Source organism: Pleurodeles waltl, chromosome 5 (assembly GCF_031143425.1).
Source record: "Pleurodeles waltl isolate 20211129_DDA chromosome 5, aPleWal1.hap1.20221129, whole genome shotgun sequence".
NCBI lineage: Eukaryota > Metazoa > Chordata > Amphibia > Caudata > Salamandridae > Pleurodeles > Pleurodeles waltl.
The window spans coordinates 58,881,108-58,898,796 of record NC_090444.1 but is presented as its reverse complement, the minus strand read 5'-3'; the positions used below and the strand labels follow the sequence as shown (position 1 = coordinate 58,898,796).

At 45.9% G+C, this 17,689-nt stretch overlaps 1 protein-coding gene across 1 annotated transcript in view; it reads left to right on the top strand.

Moving 5' to 3' along the window:
• GPN1 (GPN-loop GTPase 1) overlaps positions 1–17,689 on the top strand; it is a 97,941-nt gene that overhangs the window by 34,603 nt on the left and 45,649 nt on the right. The window contains exons 9-10 of the mRNA XM_069233555.1: positions 4,956–5,106; positions 8,414–8,492. Coding sequence (XP_069089656.1) covers positions 4,956–5,106; positions 8,414–8,492 — 230 coding nt within the window. The remainder of the gene's footprint in view (positions 1–4,955; positions 5,107–8,413; positions 8,493–17,689) is intronic.

Below are 17,689 nucleotides of genomic sequence, written 5' to 3'. Positions count from 1 at the left end.
GCACAGTGGGATCAAGGGTAGGATGTTCATCCATAAAACGAAAGGCACCCAGTATGTCCTCCCTAGTAATTGATCTACAGCTTCTATCGTTTCTATGCCAATGAGAGTTTTTTTTTTTTTTTAAATCAATGATTCCTGTGGTTCTATTATACCTAGCACAAGTTTTGGAACATTGACCATAAATTTATCGTGGTGCTTAGTGGAAAGCTCCGGTGGTATGATCATTGAGATTAAGCCAGTAGTTAATGTTGGATGTGGATGTATGCAAAAAGGTATGTCCCAAAAGCCTTTTGTGCACTTGTATTGGAATTGGATCCCCTCCAGGCTGTTTAGGTTCCCTTGGGGTACTACCCAAATTCAGGTGGCACTGGTAAGATCCTCTACCTGTGTGACAATTTGTGAGTGGGTTCGAGTTAGGATTCTCTAATGCCAATTGTTTAGATGGCCTGCCAGAAGGGATAGTTCTGCAGTGATTTCCTAAGTTAAGGCTTGAGGGTAAATCTTCTCGGCTTGGTGTGAGTTAAAGTTTGTTTGAACGCAACAATGAAAGATTGTCCATTTTATCATATAGGGCTCTGGACAACCTGCCAATACAATCCCGTAGGCTCTGGATCTCATTTTGTTAGTGTAATTAACTCTATGTTTGTGTCGCCATTATTTTGGGCCGTAGGATAGTTGGGAGAAGCAGGTGGTTGCCTATACTCTGGTGTTAGTGCGTCGGTGGCCGCCAGGACATTAAACCCATTGTTACATTCCACACCCACACTAGCTGCTGTGGTGTCCTTCACCCTTGTTTGCTCAAGTGGCAGTGGCTGAGTATACTCATTGGATCCAGAGGGCAAGTTTGTATTGGTGCATACCTCTTTGCTAATGAGAGCTGGGTGTAACCTTATCAAACGCCAGATCAGTGGGTGGAGAGGAAGGACTTGACATCCAGATGTTAAACTAAAAGCGTGCCCCAAGATGCATTCAGAATTTTAGAGAGTTGTAGGCCTGCAGGCCCCTCCCCCAGGACACTAGCAGGCGTGCACCTCTTGTCATAAATGCAAGGGCACAGCTAACACAGCTGTTGAGTTCCTATGTGCCTTGTCTGTAACTTTGGGGCTCGGTCCAGTCAATAGCAACAGCTCAGTTCCTCTTTTTAGAACCCAGCGAGCAGGGCCTTCCACTCCTGTCAAGTTTCAAGCAAACCAAGCAAGACTCTGCAACAAAACAGTGCAGGGTTAGAGAGAGAGGTTGAATGGCCTTAAAGGTTCTTACCAGTTATGACGCAAAATATAACAGATGATCAAAGGGTAGCAAAGCCAAGAGGAGTGGACCTGCTCTGCTTCCTCCTGGTGCTGACAGGCGCAGGATGGGTCCGCCCTTAGCCCAGTTGCAGCCCCCGCGCCACTGGAGTGAAATCAGCGTTAGTGTGTCATGGCAACAGGACACTGGAGCTGTCAGCCTTTCTCCGGGCAGTAAAATGTGGCACAGGTGCTTCTGAAACTGCGAGTTCCTTGCAGTTGCTGAAGTTGAGTCTCACGCCACAGGAGTGAAATCAGCGCTTTATAGTGCGTCGAGGCAACAGGACTCTGGAGCTCTCAGCCTCTCCTCCTCTGGGCAGTACGGTGTGGCACAGGTGGTTCTGGGACTTCAATCCTTTGCAGTTGCAGCAGTGATACCTCTGTGTAGTGATATAATCTGGTGTAATAAGGTGGCACACTTCTATATGATAATGAAATGCACTTTCTGACGGATATTCCCAACTGCAGATTCCTCACCTTTAAAAGATCCGAGGCTCCAGACTGGGTCTGAAAGTTTTTTTTTTTTTACCATCGACCTCACTCTGCCCCAGGAGCTATGAGGGTGTCATGAAGCTCTTTGGTCTCTGTCTCCCACTGAAAAGGTGATTCCACAGTTGATCTCAATGCATCCCAAATTTGAGGGGCCACCATCGGTGATGCAACTACGATTGAGGTGTTATGAATCTTTGGCAATAGTGGAACTAGTGTGGTGCTCCGGCACCATGCAAGGATCAGATCCACATGCTTCTCAGGTGATGTTAAGGCATCATTCATAGATATTCCTTTTGACGGGTCTCGCCTATTTGACAAGAAGTCCTATTCCGACGTAGAGCACTTTAAAGAAAGTCAAGCCACTCCACACTTTCTCCACTGGTGTTAGGCCGTAATAATCTGTTGGGGGATCCTGCAGATAGTTAAACGGGGCTATGCCCTGCCATTCTTGTCCAACCTGCTGCCTCTTCCACCTATATCGGAGCGTTTTTGCTATGAACGCACATCTATGTTGCTCAAGGAATTTCAGGCTCTTATAGTGAAAGGAGCCGTAGAGAGTCCCAGCTTGGGCTATCGAACTGGGTGTTACGCTCGTTATTTCCTTGTACCGAAAAAGGGTGAAGTACTTCATCCTGTTTTGGAACTTTAACCGCTCAATTCCTTCGTAAGGAAGGACAAATGTAGAATGCTCATGTTGGCCCAGGTTTTATCTGCCATGGATCCAGGAGTCTGAATGATAACACCTGGCCTGCAGGATGCCTATTTCCATATTCACATCTTGTAAGCTCTACTTGTGGTTCAGGGTGGGCCATAAGCAATATCAGTCTGCTGTGTTCTCTTCAGGCCTCGCCAGTGCCCCTCAGGTGTTCAGAGGTGATGACGGTGGTTGCATCATACCTTTGGAAGTCGGGTGTACCAGTCTTTCCCTATCTCTGCGACTGATTATTGAAGGCAGGTTCACCACAGTCAGTCTTGGACTTTGAAGACGATGTTTGTCATCCCAATAACTTCAGATTGTCAGCTACATCACCTTTCTGGACAAGCTGGTGCTGAGGACTAGAGCGGTGTTCCTACCAAAAGTTATTACTCGCTTTCATGTCTGACAGCCAACCATTTGTGTGACGTTCTTTGCACTGCCTCACACCTCAAAAGAGAAGGAGAAACTCACTCTATCGTTTGGAGCCCAGAAGAACACTAAGCTTCTGCTTCAGTCGTACCAAAGACCTTTTGGCGAAAGATCAGTTCTTTGTGGGGTTCTCTAGGGCAAAGAAAGACGAGGCAGAGCAGAAGAGGAGTTTATTCAGGTTAACAGTCCTCTGCATTAAGATCTTCTATGTATTGGCAAAAAGCAGCCCTTAGAAGGATTGAGGGTCCATTCTTCCAGGGCTAAGGCTGCTAACCCCTACAGTTGTATGCAAAGTGCCTGTCCTGGAATTTTGACAGGCTGTGAAGCCAACATCCGTGCACAAATTCACAAAAAATTACTACCTTATTCTGATGGGAAAGGCATTTCATCTGTTTGGTCCTACAGGACTTTTTGGTCTGAATTATTCCACTTGACTTACCACCGGGGAAGGCACTGCTTTGGTAGGTATTCTAAAGGTGAAGAATTTGCATTTAGAAGTATCAGATGAACAAGCTACTTACCTTCGGTAACTCTTTCTGGTAGATACTCTAACTGCAGATTCATCACCACCTTCGGTTCTGCAGAGATGACGGCTTTCCATCTAAAAATGCCCCAAATTAAAGGTCTGCACACTGGCACAAATTGATCTTTGACCTCTGTGTCCAAGGGCGTGGGTAGTGTGGAGAAAGAAACTGACAGTGTGCTTTTGTGGTGTTTGTGTGGGTCCAGATGCCACCTACTCGGTGTGCCCGGTCAATGCTGAAAAATCTTCTAGATCCAGTCTGGTGCCTGGGGATATTCTAAAGGTGAGGTTTCTGATTAGAGCATCCACCATGAAGAGTATTACCAAAGGTAAGTAACTTGTTCTTTTTGAACGTCGAAGAGACTTGAATGTATATTTACATGTTTGTTGCATAATGTTTTTAAGTATGAAGGTGTTCCTACAGCTAGTAGGTGCAGGATACATGCTATGCTTCATTACCTTTGCTTCAGTTAAAGTTTAACTAAACGCTTGCCAATTAGTGTAGCATATTTCTGAATGTTAGCTCTCAGTCAAGTAAACAGCAGCCCAGAACTATTCAAGTGATCTAAGCTGTCTTCTTCTTTATTTAGCTCCTTGCTTTTACCATTGCAAGAACATTTTATTTTTTGCCTCTTAAGTTTCATGTGTGCCAATACGTTTACTATATTGCCTACTGCTTAATTGTAATGGTAAGTCCAGATGGTTGTTGACTGCACCTCATTCGGGGGTTGGATTTAAGATCTTATTTTTCAGGCAAGCACATTGACGTTGAAATGATGCCTCCAATCCACATTTTGTGACTTGACCCTAGGTTAGGGATCTTTTGGAGGAAGGGTAAAAGTGGATGAGGTAATGGTCAAACCAGTCAACAGATAGTATTGATTTGAGCAGTAAAAACCTTCTTTACCGATCAGAAAGCAGAGTTGGGTTGCTTGACTTCATAGAGTTGTTCCAGGGAAGTTGAAATCTCCTATGAAGCTGTTACTGGTGAATATGAGAGATTTTACGGTGAAGATTCCCATTAGTTGTTCAGCGACGGCTTGTTGTCTCCCAGAAAGTGGTAGACAGTGTGTAACTTAACAGGATTTGTTGTTCTCACAAACAGGAACTCAACAGAATACATAATGTTGCAGTTCACTCCCTAAGGCTATACTTTGGTCTCGTACCTTGCTCACTGCGCTATAGGATTCAAGCTACATCCTACCGACAAGGCTCAAATAGGCTGAAACTGTGTGGGGTTTCTTGAGTCGCTTGCTGGAGGAGGCCTTGCCTTGCAGTTTGAGATGGACTGGTCCCTTAAGGAGCAGAGCCTGTACTGATTTGCATAGGGCAGACCTCGATCTGCAGTGTCATGGTGGATGAGAAACGGTGGTCTAGAAGGTGGCCCGACTGATGACAGTGGTCGAAATAAATTAAAGCATTCGATCCATCATCTTATTTGTTGAGATTCTCATAAACAGGGCAAACTCCTAGAGCATCAAGAGGCTAGAACTCATTTTGTTACTAGGTCTTATTCTGTTATTTTCAGACTGATATAATCGATCACAGTTTTGCTGTTGAGTGGATGACCGATTTTGAAACCTTCCAAGAAGCGCTGAACCAGGAGACAAGTTACGTCAGCAACTTGACTCGCTCAATGAGCTTGGTCCTTGATGAGTTTTACAGCTCGCTCAGGGTAGGTATCTACACACTCCCTTCTGTCTGTGAGACCTCTGTGAAAGTCTGAGCTTTTAATGGGTAAGATTTGAATAATTAATATGTGTCTCTGTTTATATAATCACTAACATCTGTTGGACACCCTTAATTTCACATGACCTAAAACCCGTCTTATGCTGGAAATGACTTAAAAAATCTTGGGCTATTAAGGTCACACTATAAAAACACTGCTAATTAGAACAGCAGTTCTAAAACGTACAAGTTTATGGTTTTCGATAAGAAATTTAATGTGTGCCAGACTCCTTGTTAGACCAGTATTTGGATCTCCACCGTATTTGTGGCTCACTTCATTTGATACTTTGTTTTTAATAATCCATAGCTCTTGTTTATTCGAGCAGTATTGAATTTGAATGCCTACTCTAAAGTGTAAACTGAATTGTAGACTATGCAATATGTTATTTCTTAAACATAATTATAAAGTTAAGCTTGAGCAAAATGTTTTACCTACTGCATGTTGTGGTTGCGCTATAGCAAGCTATAAATGAAGTAAAAATAATTATTCTGATTAGTGAAAACTTCTCAACTGAAACGTCACTATGACTAGCTGATGTCTTAATGCAGTGTAAGGTGACAAAGTCCTATGGTCATAGTTTCTAAAAACTGCAGGTTTACAAGCAACTACTAGAAGGCGCTGTCATGCCCTACACATAGCCGATTGTTTGTCATATAAGTGCTAAATAAGAATATCTGGTGCCCTCTAGTCTCACTACATTTGCCATGAGTTGAAAGTCATAGATTTCTGTATTCTGTGCCAAGTATTAATATTTTTTTCAAACTATTTTGCAATGTTTGTTTCGTTATCCCATATTTTACTTCGGGCTTCGACAGCAGATATCTGTAGAGGGTTTCTATTAGCAGTGCAGTAAACACTCTTCCATACATAATATTCTGATTCCATTGTAACTTGTTCTTCCCATGGTATGACTTTTTTTTTGTACTGTAATATGTAGAGTCCATGAATTGCTGTAGTAAAAGTCAGAGAAATAAATAAAGATGCCTTTAAATTCTGTGTTTAAATTGTCACATTTGCCAGTGATTCAAAGATAGAGGTCAAATATTCGGGTACTTTGTTCTTTTGACTTGGGGATTGGTGTTTACTATTCTTTCCCTGACCGCAAAGTGAGAGGAGTTTCTAAAGTGAATTATGTTACAATGTAGGATATTGTTTTTTTGCAGTACACAACAAAATGTAATATAATCACTGACCCATTGTGTTTTCAGAAAATACTTTCCCCTCCACTAGGAAAGGAAGGGGGGAGAGAGGGAATAGCGATACAGGGCGTGAAGCTAGGTGTGAGAAACAAAGAACACATCACAAGGGGCATCAGTGCCCATCTAACACCCATTATCTAACAAAACTAGCCATGAAGACTGTCCCTCCACATCCCCTTAATCTCTGATCTGATCTATTATTCTGCAACCTTTCCATTTTTAAACCACTGTGGACTCATCAGAGCTCCCATTTTATATAGACCAGAAATGAATGTGCGGTCTCAGTCTGAGCAGGTATCCAGGTTTTGCTCTCCTCTGAAACTATATGGAAGCTGTAGACCCCTAGTTTGTGCCTCCAAGCTTTGGTTCCTTGGCCAAGATCTGGGAAAGAAGGGATTTAGCTATTGGGAATTACCAAATTGTCCTACAGGTTAGATGCACTGTGAACTGTTGATGCTCCCATGACCCTAACTTTCAGGTGATCTGTGCATCCCCTACATGAAAAGGTTGGGGTTAAACAGTTCATTGGATTTCACCGTAACAAACATTGTTTCAATTATTGAATGTCCTGAGGAATGGGAGGAAACACCAAGGCTTTCACTTGAGTCATGCCTCAAACCCTTGGGCTCTTCAGACACAGAACAGCACCATCCCAGGTATTGATGGTGCCTGGACTTGTATGCTGCGGCAGTGAAAGAAGCCCAGATGCAGTATCCAAAGGCTAAACAACAGTGGGTGTAATGGGAGCTTGGAATGAAGCGGCTACCCCATGCACCGCCAGTCTCTGACCCCGTTCTTGTCCATCCTTTACTCCTCTGTGTATAGACACTTCCAAAATGTAATGTCGGCCAAGGTGTGCAGCGCCTTTTGAGTATGAAAACAATAACCTTGCGTTTTTTAACTATCTGGCACTCTCTATTAATACCAATTCAAAATTATCAACAGGTTGTGCTAAAGAAGTACTACCTATGACTTAATAGGGAGACAGACGTAGTATAGTTTTATGAAGTTTCAATTATAGCAACCCTGTTTAGGGATCGCAGATTCTAAAACCTGTATGAGTATCACAGACCAAAAGCACATTGTTCCCTAATACCTAACTCTACACTTGTATACCATGCACTCGATATAGTAAATCACTACTAAGCATTCATAACTGATTGTGTCACCCAACTCATTGGCAGTCAGCTTGGAAGGATAAGTGTCAAAGTGAATTCCACAGAGTTCAGCCCTGTGACTCATTGGTTATTAAAAGAAAGCAGCAAAAATAAAAATTATGTAATATGATCTAATTGACTGAGAACAGTTGTGGTATATGTCGCTGCACTCCATCATTCCACAGCACAGGTGCCCCACTCCTGGGTTAACCTCTCCAAAAAACCCAATAAGATAAAAGCGTACAAGATTGGAATCAGCACTGTAAGTAATGACTCGCCCTTTCAAATGATTCACGTCTTGAAATGCACATGTGAAAGACACGCAACCATGACCGTGTGCAACTGGTTGACGCAGGGGACTCGTGGAGCAGATGAAGGACTATAATGAAAGTTAATGAAATATAGGAATACTTTAATGAATCTCAACAATATGCCCTGAATATGTCCCATTGTCTGGGGGACAAAACACGTTGGCTGTGTTTGCCTTTCGCATTTGCATTTCAAGACGAGAATAAAAAATATTACTTTGACCACAAATTAACACTTGTTTATTTGGTGCACTGATCACTTGTCTTGGACTCTTAACCATGAAATGTTATGCTCTATTGTGAATAATTTGAAAGGTTGATTTTTTACTTAGAGTGCTGCTTCTCCATTATGTAACCTATAGATCCCTCCCTCACGATTAAAGATCTCGACGAATATGTATGCTTTAAATATATTTTTGCCGTCCTGCAGTACTTAGCTACACATGGATATTCGCACTTTACACATCCTGCTTCGCTTACTAAGTAGGAACTAGGTGGAGCTTCCCTTTCGTGTAAGAGCTTCTTTTCCATGCCTTTTGGGTGTCATCAGTGCACAGGAGTAGTCTAAACATCCTTTCTTGTTTTGCAGGTAGTCGGGGTGTCTGCAGTGACGGGAACTGGGCTGGATGAATTCTTTGTGCAGGTGTCGCAGGCTGTAAAGGAGTATGAAAGGTGAGAAGCAATGTCTGCCTTATCTTGACAGTTCTTCCTGTTAGATGAAGGAAGACTCTTGCATCTGTTACTTTTAATTTCTTTTGTTGGTTATTGTAGAGAGGTGGCTCTTTATTTGATATATTAAAATGAGATATATTGGGCAAAGAGTCCAGAGGGCGCAGAGGTCTAGTACGGCATCGGGTGCCCAGTGGTAGTCAATGGGGGGATCAGTCATGTTGAAAAGATGCTTCAGACGAGGACTTGGGATGCAGTCAGGGGGAACCAACAAGTGGGTTCCAATCTTCTGACGTCCGGGGACATGGGGACACCTCGGTTCCTCTTCTCATCAGGACAGGGACGGCAGGTGCTGTGGTGTTTTGAGGCATTAGGTTTTCTCCACCGGAGCACTTGCGGTTGAGGGGACCTGTGTGCACGTTGGTGCTCCCTCTTTATTATCCCCAGCCTCGCTGTACAGAACACCATTGTCCCACTACATCCTGTGCGACCCCATGGTATCCCCTTGTTTATGAGCTTCAGTTTGGCACAGAAGGTCTTCAAGGGTTAGGCACACATTCTACCCTTTTCAGATTTCCTCCTGAGAGGATCCTTCTGCTCCTTGAAACTGAGATTTCAGGCAGGTCTCCCAGGTGGGTCTTGTAGGAAGTTGGCTCTGTATGTGCTATTTCAAAGTAAGGAATAGCATGCACAGAGTCCAAGGGTTCCCCTTAGAGGTAAAATAGTGGTAAAAATAGATAATACTAATGCTCTATTTTGTGGTAGTGTGGTCGAGCAGTAGGCTTATCCAAGGAGTAGTGTTAAGCATTTGTTGTACATACACATAGACAATAAATGAGGTACACACACTCAGAGACAAATCCAGCCAATAGGTTTTTATATAGAAAAATATCTTTTCTTAGTTTATTTTAAGAACCACAGGTTCAAATTCTACATGTAATGTCTCATTCGAAAGGTATTGCAGGTAAGTACTTTAGGAACTTCAAATCATAAAAATTGCATGTATACTTTTCAAGTTATTGACAAATAGCTGTTTTAAAAGTGGACACAGTGCAATTTTCACAGTTCCTGGGGGAGGTAAGTTTTTGTTAGTTTTACCAGGTAAGTAAGACACTTACAGGGTTCAGTTCTTGTTCCAAGGTAGCCCACCGTTGGGGGTTCAGAGCAACCCCAAAGTCACCACACCAGCAGCTCAGGGCCGGTCAGGTGCAGAGTTCAAAGTGGTGCCCAAAACACATAGGCTAGAATGGAGAGAAGGGGGTGCCCCGGTTCCGGTCTGCTTGCAGGTAAGTACCCGCGTCTTCGGAGGGCAGACCAGGGGGGTTTTGTAGGGCACCGGGGGGGACACAAGCCCACACAGAAATTTCACCCTCAGCAGCGCGGGGGCGGCCGGGTGCAGTGTAGAAACAAGCGTCGGGTTTGTAATGGAAGTCAATGGGAGATCTCGGGATCTCTTCAGCGCTGCAGGCAGGCAAGGGGGGGGGTTCCTCGGGGAAACCTCCACTTGGTCAAGGGAGAGGGACTCCTGGGGGTCACTCCTCCAGTGAAAGTCCGGTCCTTCAGGTCCTGGGGGCTGCGGGTGCAGGGTCTCTCCCAGGCGTCGGGACTTTGGATTCAAAGAGTCGCGGTCAGGGGAAGCCTCGGGATTCCCTCTGCAGGCGGCGCTGTGGGGGCTCAGGGGGGACAGGTTTTGGTACTCACAGTATCAGAGTAGTCCTGGGGTCCCTCCTTAGGTGTAGGATCTCCACCAGCCGAGTCGGGGTCGCCGGGTGCAGTGTTGCAAGTCTCACGCCTTTTGCGGGGAGCTTGCAGGGTTCTTTAAAGCTGCTGGAAACAAAGTTGCAGCTTTTCTTGGAGCAGGTCCGCTGTCCTCGGGAGTTTCTTGTCTTTTCGAAGCAGGGGCAGTCCTCAGAGGATGTCGAGGTCGCTGGTCCCTTTGGAAGGCGTCGCTGGAGCAGGATCTTTGGAAGGCAGGAGACAGGCCGGTGAGTTTCTGGAGCCAAGGCAGTTGTCGTCTTCTGGTCTTCCTCTGCAGGGGTTTTCAGCTAGGCAGTCCTTCTTCTTGTAGTTGCAGGAATCTAATTTTCTAGGGTTCAGGGTAGCCCTTAAATACTAAATTTAAGGGCGTGTTTAGGTCTGGGGGGTTAGTAGCCAATGGCTACTAGCCCTGAGGGTGGGTACACCCTCTTTGTGCCTCCTCCCAAGGGGAGGGGGTCACAATCCTAACCCTATTGGGGGAATCCTCCATCTGCAAGATGGAGGATTTCTAAAAGTCAGAGTCACCTCAGCTCAGGACACCTTAGGGGCTGTCCTGACTGGCCAGTGACTCCTCCTTGTTGCTTTCTTTGTTCCCTCCAGCCTTGCCGCCAAAAGTGGGGGCCGTGGCCGGAGGGGGCGGGCAACTCCACTAAGCTGGAGTGCCCTGCTGGGCTGTGACAAAGGGGTGAGCCTTTGAGGCTCACCGCCAGGTGTCACAGCTCCTGCCTGGGGGAGGTGTTAGCATCTCCACCCAGTGCAGGCTTTGTTACTGGCCTCAGAGTGACAAAGGCACTCTCCCCATGGGGCCAGCAACATGTCTCTAGTGTGGCAGGCTGCTGGAACCAGTCAGCCTACACAGATAGTCGGATAGGTTTCAGGGGGCACCTCTAAGGTGCCCTCTGTGGTGTGTTTTACAATAAAATGTACACTGGCATCAGTGTGCATTTATTGTGCTGAGAAGTTTGATACCAAACTTCCCAGTTTTCAGTGTAGCCATTATGGTGCTGTGGAGTTCGTGTTTGACAGACTCCCAGACCATATACTCTTATGGCTACCCTGCACTTACAATGTCTAAGGTTTTGTTTAGACACTGTAGGGGTACCATGCTCATGCACTGGTACCCTCACCTATGGTATAGTGCACCCTGCCTTAGGGCTGTAAGGCCTGCTAGAGGGGTGTCTTACCTATACTGCATAGGCAGTGAGAGGCTGGCATGGCACCCTGAGGGGAGTGCCATGTCGACTTACTCGTTTTGTCCTCACTAGCACACACAAGCTGGTAAGCAGTGTGTCTGTGCTGAGTGAGAGGTCTCCAGGGTGGCATAAGACATGCTGCAGCCCTTAGAGACCTTCCTTGGCATCAGGGCCCTTGGTACTAGAAGTACCAGTTACAAGGGACTTATCTGGATGCCAGGGTCTGCCAATTGTGGATACAAAAGTACAGGTTAGGGAAAGAACACTGGTGCTGGGGCCTGGTTAGCAGGCCTCAGCACACTTTCAATTGTAAACATAGCATCAGCAAAGGCAAAAAGTCAGGGGGCAACCATGCCAAGGAGGCATTTCCTTACACAACCCCCCCCCAAACGAAAGAGGATGAGACTAACCTTTCCCAAGAGAGTCTTCATTTTCTAAGTGGAAGAACCTGGAAAGGCCATCTGCATTGGCATGGGCAGTCCCAGGTCTGTGTTCCACTATAAAGTCCATTCCCTGTAGGGAGATGGACCACCTCAACAGTTTAGGATTTTCACCTTTCATTTGCATCAGCCATTTGAGAGGTCTGTGGTCAGTTTGAACTAGGAAGTGAGTCCCAAAGAGGTATGGTCTCAGCTTCTTCAGGGACCAAACCACAGCAAAGGCCTCCCTCTCAATGGCACTCCAACGCTGCTCCCTGGGGAGTAACCTCCTGCTAATGAAAGCAACAGGCTGGTCAAGGCCATCATCATTTGTTTGGGACAGAACTGCCCCTATCCCATGTTCAGAGGCATCAGTCTGCACAATGAACTGCTTAGAATAATCTGGAGCTTTTAGAACTGGTGCTGAGCACATTGCTTGTTTCAGGGTGTCAAAGGCCTGTTGGCATTCCACAGTCCAGTTCACTTTCTTGGGCATTTTCTTGGAGGTGAGTTCAGTGAGGGCTGTCACAATGGATCCATATCCCTTCACAAACCTCCTGTAATACCCAGTCAAGCCAAGGAATGCCCTTACTTGAGTCTGGGTTTTTGGAGCTACCCAGTCCAGAATAGTCTGGATCTTGGGTTGGAGTGGCTGAACTTGGCCTCCACCTACAAGGTGGCCCAAGTAAACCACAGTTCCCTGCCCTATCTGGCATTTGGATGCCTTGATAGAGAGGCCTGCAGATTGCAGAGCCTTCAAAACCTTCTTCAGGTGGACCAGGTGATCCTGCCAGGTGGAGCTAAAGACAGCAATATCATCAAGATAAGCTGTGCTAAAGGACTCCAAGCCAGCAAGGACTTGATTCACCAACCTTTGGAAGGTGGCAGGGGCATTCTTTAAACCAAAGGGCATAACAGTAAACTGATAATGCCCCTCAGGTGTGGAGAATGCTGTTTTCTCTTTTGCTCCAGGTGCCATTTTTATTTGCCAGTACCCTGCTGTCAAGTCAAAGGTACTTAAGAATTTGGCAGCACCTAATTTGTCTATGAGCTCATCAGCTCTTGGAATTGGATGGGCATCTGTCTTGGTGACAGAATTGAGCCCTCTGTAGTCCACACAAAACCTCATCTCTTTCTTTCCATCTTTGGTGTGAGGTTTGGGGACTAAGACCACTGGGCTAGCCCAGGGGCTGTCAGAGCGCTCAATTACTCCCAATTCCAGCATCTTGTGGACTTCCACCTTGATGCTTTCCTTAACATGGTCAGACTGTCTAAAGATTTTGTTTTTGACAGGCATGCTGTCTCCTGTGTCCACATCATGGGTACACAGGTGTGTCTGACCAGGGGTTAAGGAGAAGAGTTCAGGAAACTGTTGTAGGACTCTCCTACAATCAGCTTGCTGTTGGCCAGAGAGGGTGTCTGAGTAGATCACTCCATCTACTGTGCCATCTTTTGGGTCTGATGACAGAAGATCAGGGAGAGGTTCACTCTCTGCCTCCTGATCCTCATCTGTTACCATCAACAGATTCACATCAGCCCTGTCATGGAAGAGCTTAAGGCGGTTCACATGGATCACCCTCTTGGGGCTCCTGCTTGTGCCCAGGTCCACCAGGTAGGTGACCTGACTCTTCCTTTCTAGCACTGGGTAAGGGCCACTCCATTTGTCCTGGAGTGCCCTGGGAGCCACAGGCTCCAGAACCCAGACTTTCTGCCCTGGTTGGAACTCAACCAGTGCAGCCTTTTGGTCATACCAAAACTTCTGGAGCTGTTGGCTGGCCTCAAGGTTTTTGGTTGCCTTTTCCATGTACTCTGCCATTCTAGAGCGAAGGCCAAGTACATAGTCCACTATGTCCTGTTTAGGCTCATGGAGAGGTCTCTCCCAGCCTTCTTTAACAAGGGCAAGTGGTCCCCTTACAGGATGACCAAACAGAAGTTCAAAGGGTGAGAATCCTACTCCCTTCTGTGGCACCTCTCTGTAAGCGAAAAGCAGGCATGGCAAGAGGACATCCCATCTCCTTTTGAGTTTTTCTGGGAGCCCCATGATCATGCCTTTTAATGTCTTGTTGAATCTCTCAACCAAGCCATTAGTTTGTGGATGGTATGGTGTAGTGAATTTATAAGTCACTCCACACTCATTCCACATGTGCTTTAGGTATGCTGACATGAAGTTGGTACCTCTGTCAGACACCACCTCCTTAGGGAAACCCACTCTGGTAAAGATACCAATGAGGGCCTTGGCTACTGCAGGGGCAGTAGTTGACCTAAGGGGAATAGCTTCAGGATACCTGGTAGCATGATCCACTACTACCAGGATATACATATTTCCTGAGGCTGTGGGAGGTTCTAGTGGACCAACTATGTCCACACCCACTCTTTCAAAGGGAACCCCCACCACTGGAAGTGGAATGAGGGGGGCCTTTGGATGCCCACCTGTCTTACCACTGGCTTGACAGGTGGGGCAGGAGAGGCAAAACTCCTTAACCATGTTGGACATATTGGGCCAGTAGAAGTGGTTGACTAACCTCTCCCACGTCTTGGTTTGTCCCAAATGTCCAGCAAGGGGAATGTCATGGGCCAATGTTAGGATGAACTTCCTGAACAGCTGAGGCACTACCACTCTCCTAGTGGCACCAGGTTTGGGGTCTCTGGCCTCAGTGTACAGGAGTCCATCTTCCCAATAGACCCTATGCGTTCCATTTTTCTTGCCTTTGGACTCTTCAGCAGCTTGCTGCCTAAGGCCTTCAAGAGAGGGACAGGTTTCTTGTCCCTTACACAGCTCCTCCCTTGAGGGTCCCCCTGGGCCCAAGAGCTCAACCTGATAAGGTTCAAGCTCCAAAGGCTCAGTTCCCTCAGAGGGCAGAACTTCTTCCTGAGAAGAGAGGTTCCCTTTCTTTTGCTGTGTTGCAGTTGGTTTCCCAACTGACTTTCCTTTCCTCTTGGTAGGCTGGGCCATTCTTCCAGACTCCAGCTCTACTTGTTCACCCTGTGCCTTGCACTGTGCTCTTGTTTTCACACACACCAGTTCAGGGATACCCAGCATTGCTGCATGGGTTTTTAGTTCTACCTCAGCCCATGCTGAGGACTCCAGGTCATTTCCAAGCAGACAGTCCACTGGGATATTTGAGGAGTCCACCACCTGTTTCAGGCCATTGACCCCTCCCCATTCTAAAGTAACCATTGCCATGGGATGTACTTTTCTCTGATTGTCAGCGTTGGTGACTGTGTAAGTTTTTCCAGTCAGGTATTGGCCAGGGGAAACCAGTTTCTCTGTCACCATGGTGACACTGGCACCTGTATCCCTCAGGCCCTCTATTCTAGTCCCATTAATTAAGAGTTGCTGTCTGTATTTTTGCATGTTAGGCGGCCAGACAGCTAGTGTGGCTAAATCCACCCCACCCTCAGAAACTAGAGTAGCTTCAGTGTGGACCCTGATTTGCTCTGGGCACACTGTTGATCCCACTTGGAGACTAGCCATACCAGTGTTACCTGGATGGGAGTTTGGAGTGGAACCTTTCTTGGGACAGGCCTTGTCTCCAGTTTGGTGTCCATGCTGTTTACAGCTATGACACCGGGCCTTTTTGGGATCAAAGTTTTTACCCTTGTACCCATTGTTTTGTGAAGAGGCTCTGGGCCCACCCTCCTGTGCAGGTTTTTGGGGGCCTGTAGAAGACTCTTTACTATTTTTAGTTTTGGTTGTCTCATCACCCTTCCCCTGGGGAGTCTTTGTGACCCCTTTCTTTTGGTCACCCCCTGTTGAAGTCTTGGACACCCTTGTCTTGACCCAATGGTCCGCCTTCTTTCCCAATTCTTGGGGAGAAATTGGTCCTATGTCTACCAGATGCTGATGCAGTTTATCATTGAAACAATTACTTAACAGGTGTTCTTTCACAAATAAATTGTACAGCCCATCATAATTACTTACACCACTGCCTTGAATCCAACCATCTAGTGTTTTCACTGAGTAGTCTACAAAGTCAACCCAGGTCTGGCTCGAGGATTTTTGAGCCCCCCTGAATCTAATCCTATACTCCTCAGTGGAGAATCCAAAGCCCTCAATCAGGGTACCCTTCATGAGGTCATAAGATTCTGCATCTTGTCCAGAGAGTGTGAGGAGTCTATCCCTACACTTTCCTGTGAACATTTCCCAAAGGAGAGCACCCCAGTGAGATCTGTTCACTTTTCTGGTTACACAAGCCCTCTCAAAAGCTGTGAACCATTTGGTGATGTCATCACCATCTTCATATTTAGTTACAATCCCTTTAGGGATTTTCAACATGTCAGGAGAATCTCTGACCCTATTTATGTTGCTGCCACCATTGATGGGTCCTAGGCCCATCTCTTGTCTTTCCCTCTCTATGGCTAGGATCTGTCTTTCCAAAGCCAATCTTTTGGCAATCCTGGCTAACTGGATGTCCTCTTCACTGGAGTTATCCTCAGTGTTTTCAGAGGTGTTGGTCTCTCCTGTGAGGGAACCAGCATCTCTGACTATTATTTTTGGAGTCAGGGTTTGAGGGACCCTGTTCTCCCTAGATAGGACTGGTAGGGGGGAATTTTCCTCCAAGTCACTATCCTCTTCCTCTGAGTTGCCACCCTCAGAGGGGTTGGCCTTTTCAAACTCTGCCAAAAGCTCCTGGAGCTGTATTTTGGTAGGTTTGGGGCCCATTGTTATTTTCTTTATTTTACAGAGTGACCTTAGCTCCCTCATCTTAAGATGGAGGTAAGGTGTGGTGTCGAGTTCCACCACAGTCACATCTGTGCTAGACATTTTGCTTCTAAAAGTTGGAATACTTTTTAAGAATCTACAACTGGTTCTAGAATCTAATTCAAACTTTTAACAAACTTTTAAACTCTAAAAAGACAATGCTAAACAGGGACTTAACACACAAGGCCCTAGCAGGACTTTTAAGAATTTAGAAAACTTTCAAATTGCAAAAATGAATTTCTAATGACAATTTTGGAATTTGTCGTGTGATCAGGTATTGGCTGAGTAGTCCAGCAAATGCAAAGTCTTGTACCCCACCGCTGATCCACCAATGTAGGAAGTTGGCTCTGTATGTGCCATTTCAAAGTAAGGAATAGCATGCACAGAGTCCAAGGGTTCCCCTTAGATGTAAAATAGTGGTAAAAATAGATAATACTAATGCTCTATTTTGTGGTAGTGTGGTCGAGCAGTAGGCTTATCCAAGGAGTAGTGTTAAGCATTTGTTGTACATACACATAGACAATAAATGAGGTACACACACTCAGAGACAAATCCAGCCAATAGGTTTTTATATAGAAAAATATCTTTTCTTAGTTTATTTTAAGAACCACAGGTTCAAATTCTACATGTAATATCTCATTCGAAAGGTATTGCAGGTAAGTACTTTAGGAACTTCAAATCATAAAAATTGCATGTATACTTTTCAAGTTATTGACAAATATCTGTTTTAAAAGTGGACACTTAGTGCAATTTTCACAGTTCCTGGGGGAGGTAAGTTTTTGTTAGTTTTACCAGGTAAGTAAGACACTTACAGGGTTCAGTTCTTGGTCCAAGGTAGCCCACCGTTGGGGGTTCAGAGCAACCCCAAAGTCACCACACCAGCAGCTCAGGGCCGGTCAGGTGCAGAGTTCAAAGTGGTGCCCAAAACACATAGGCTAGAATGGAGAGAAGGGGGTGCCCCGGTTCCGGTCTGCTTGCAGGTAAGTACCCGCGTCTTCGGAGGGCAGACCAGGGGGGTTTTGTAGGGCACCGGGGGGGACACAAGCCCACACAGAAATTTCACCCTCAGCAGCGCGGGGGCGGCCGGGTGCAGTGTAGAAACAAGCGTTGGGTTTGTAATGGAAGTCA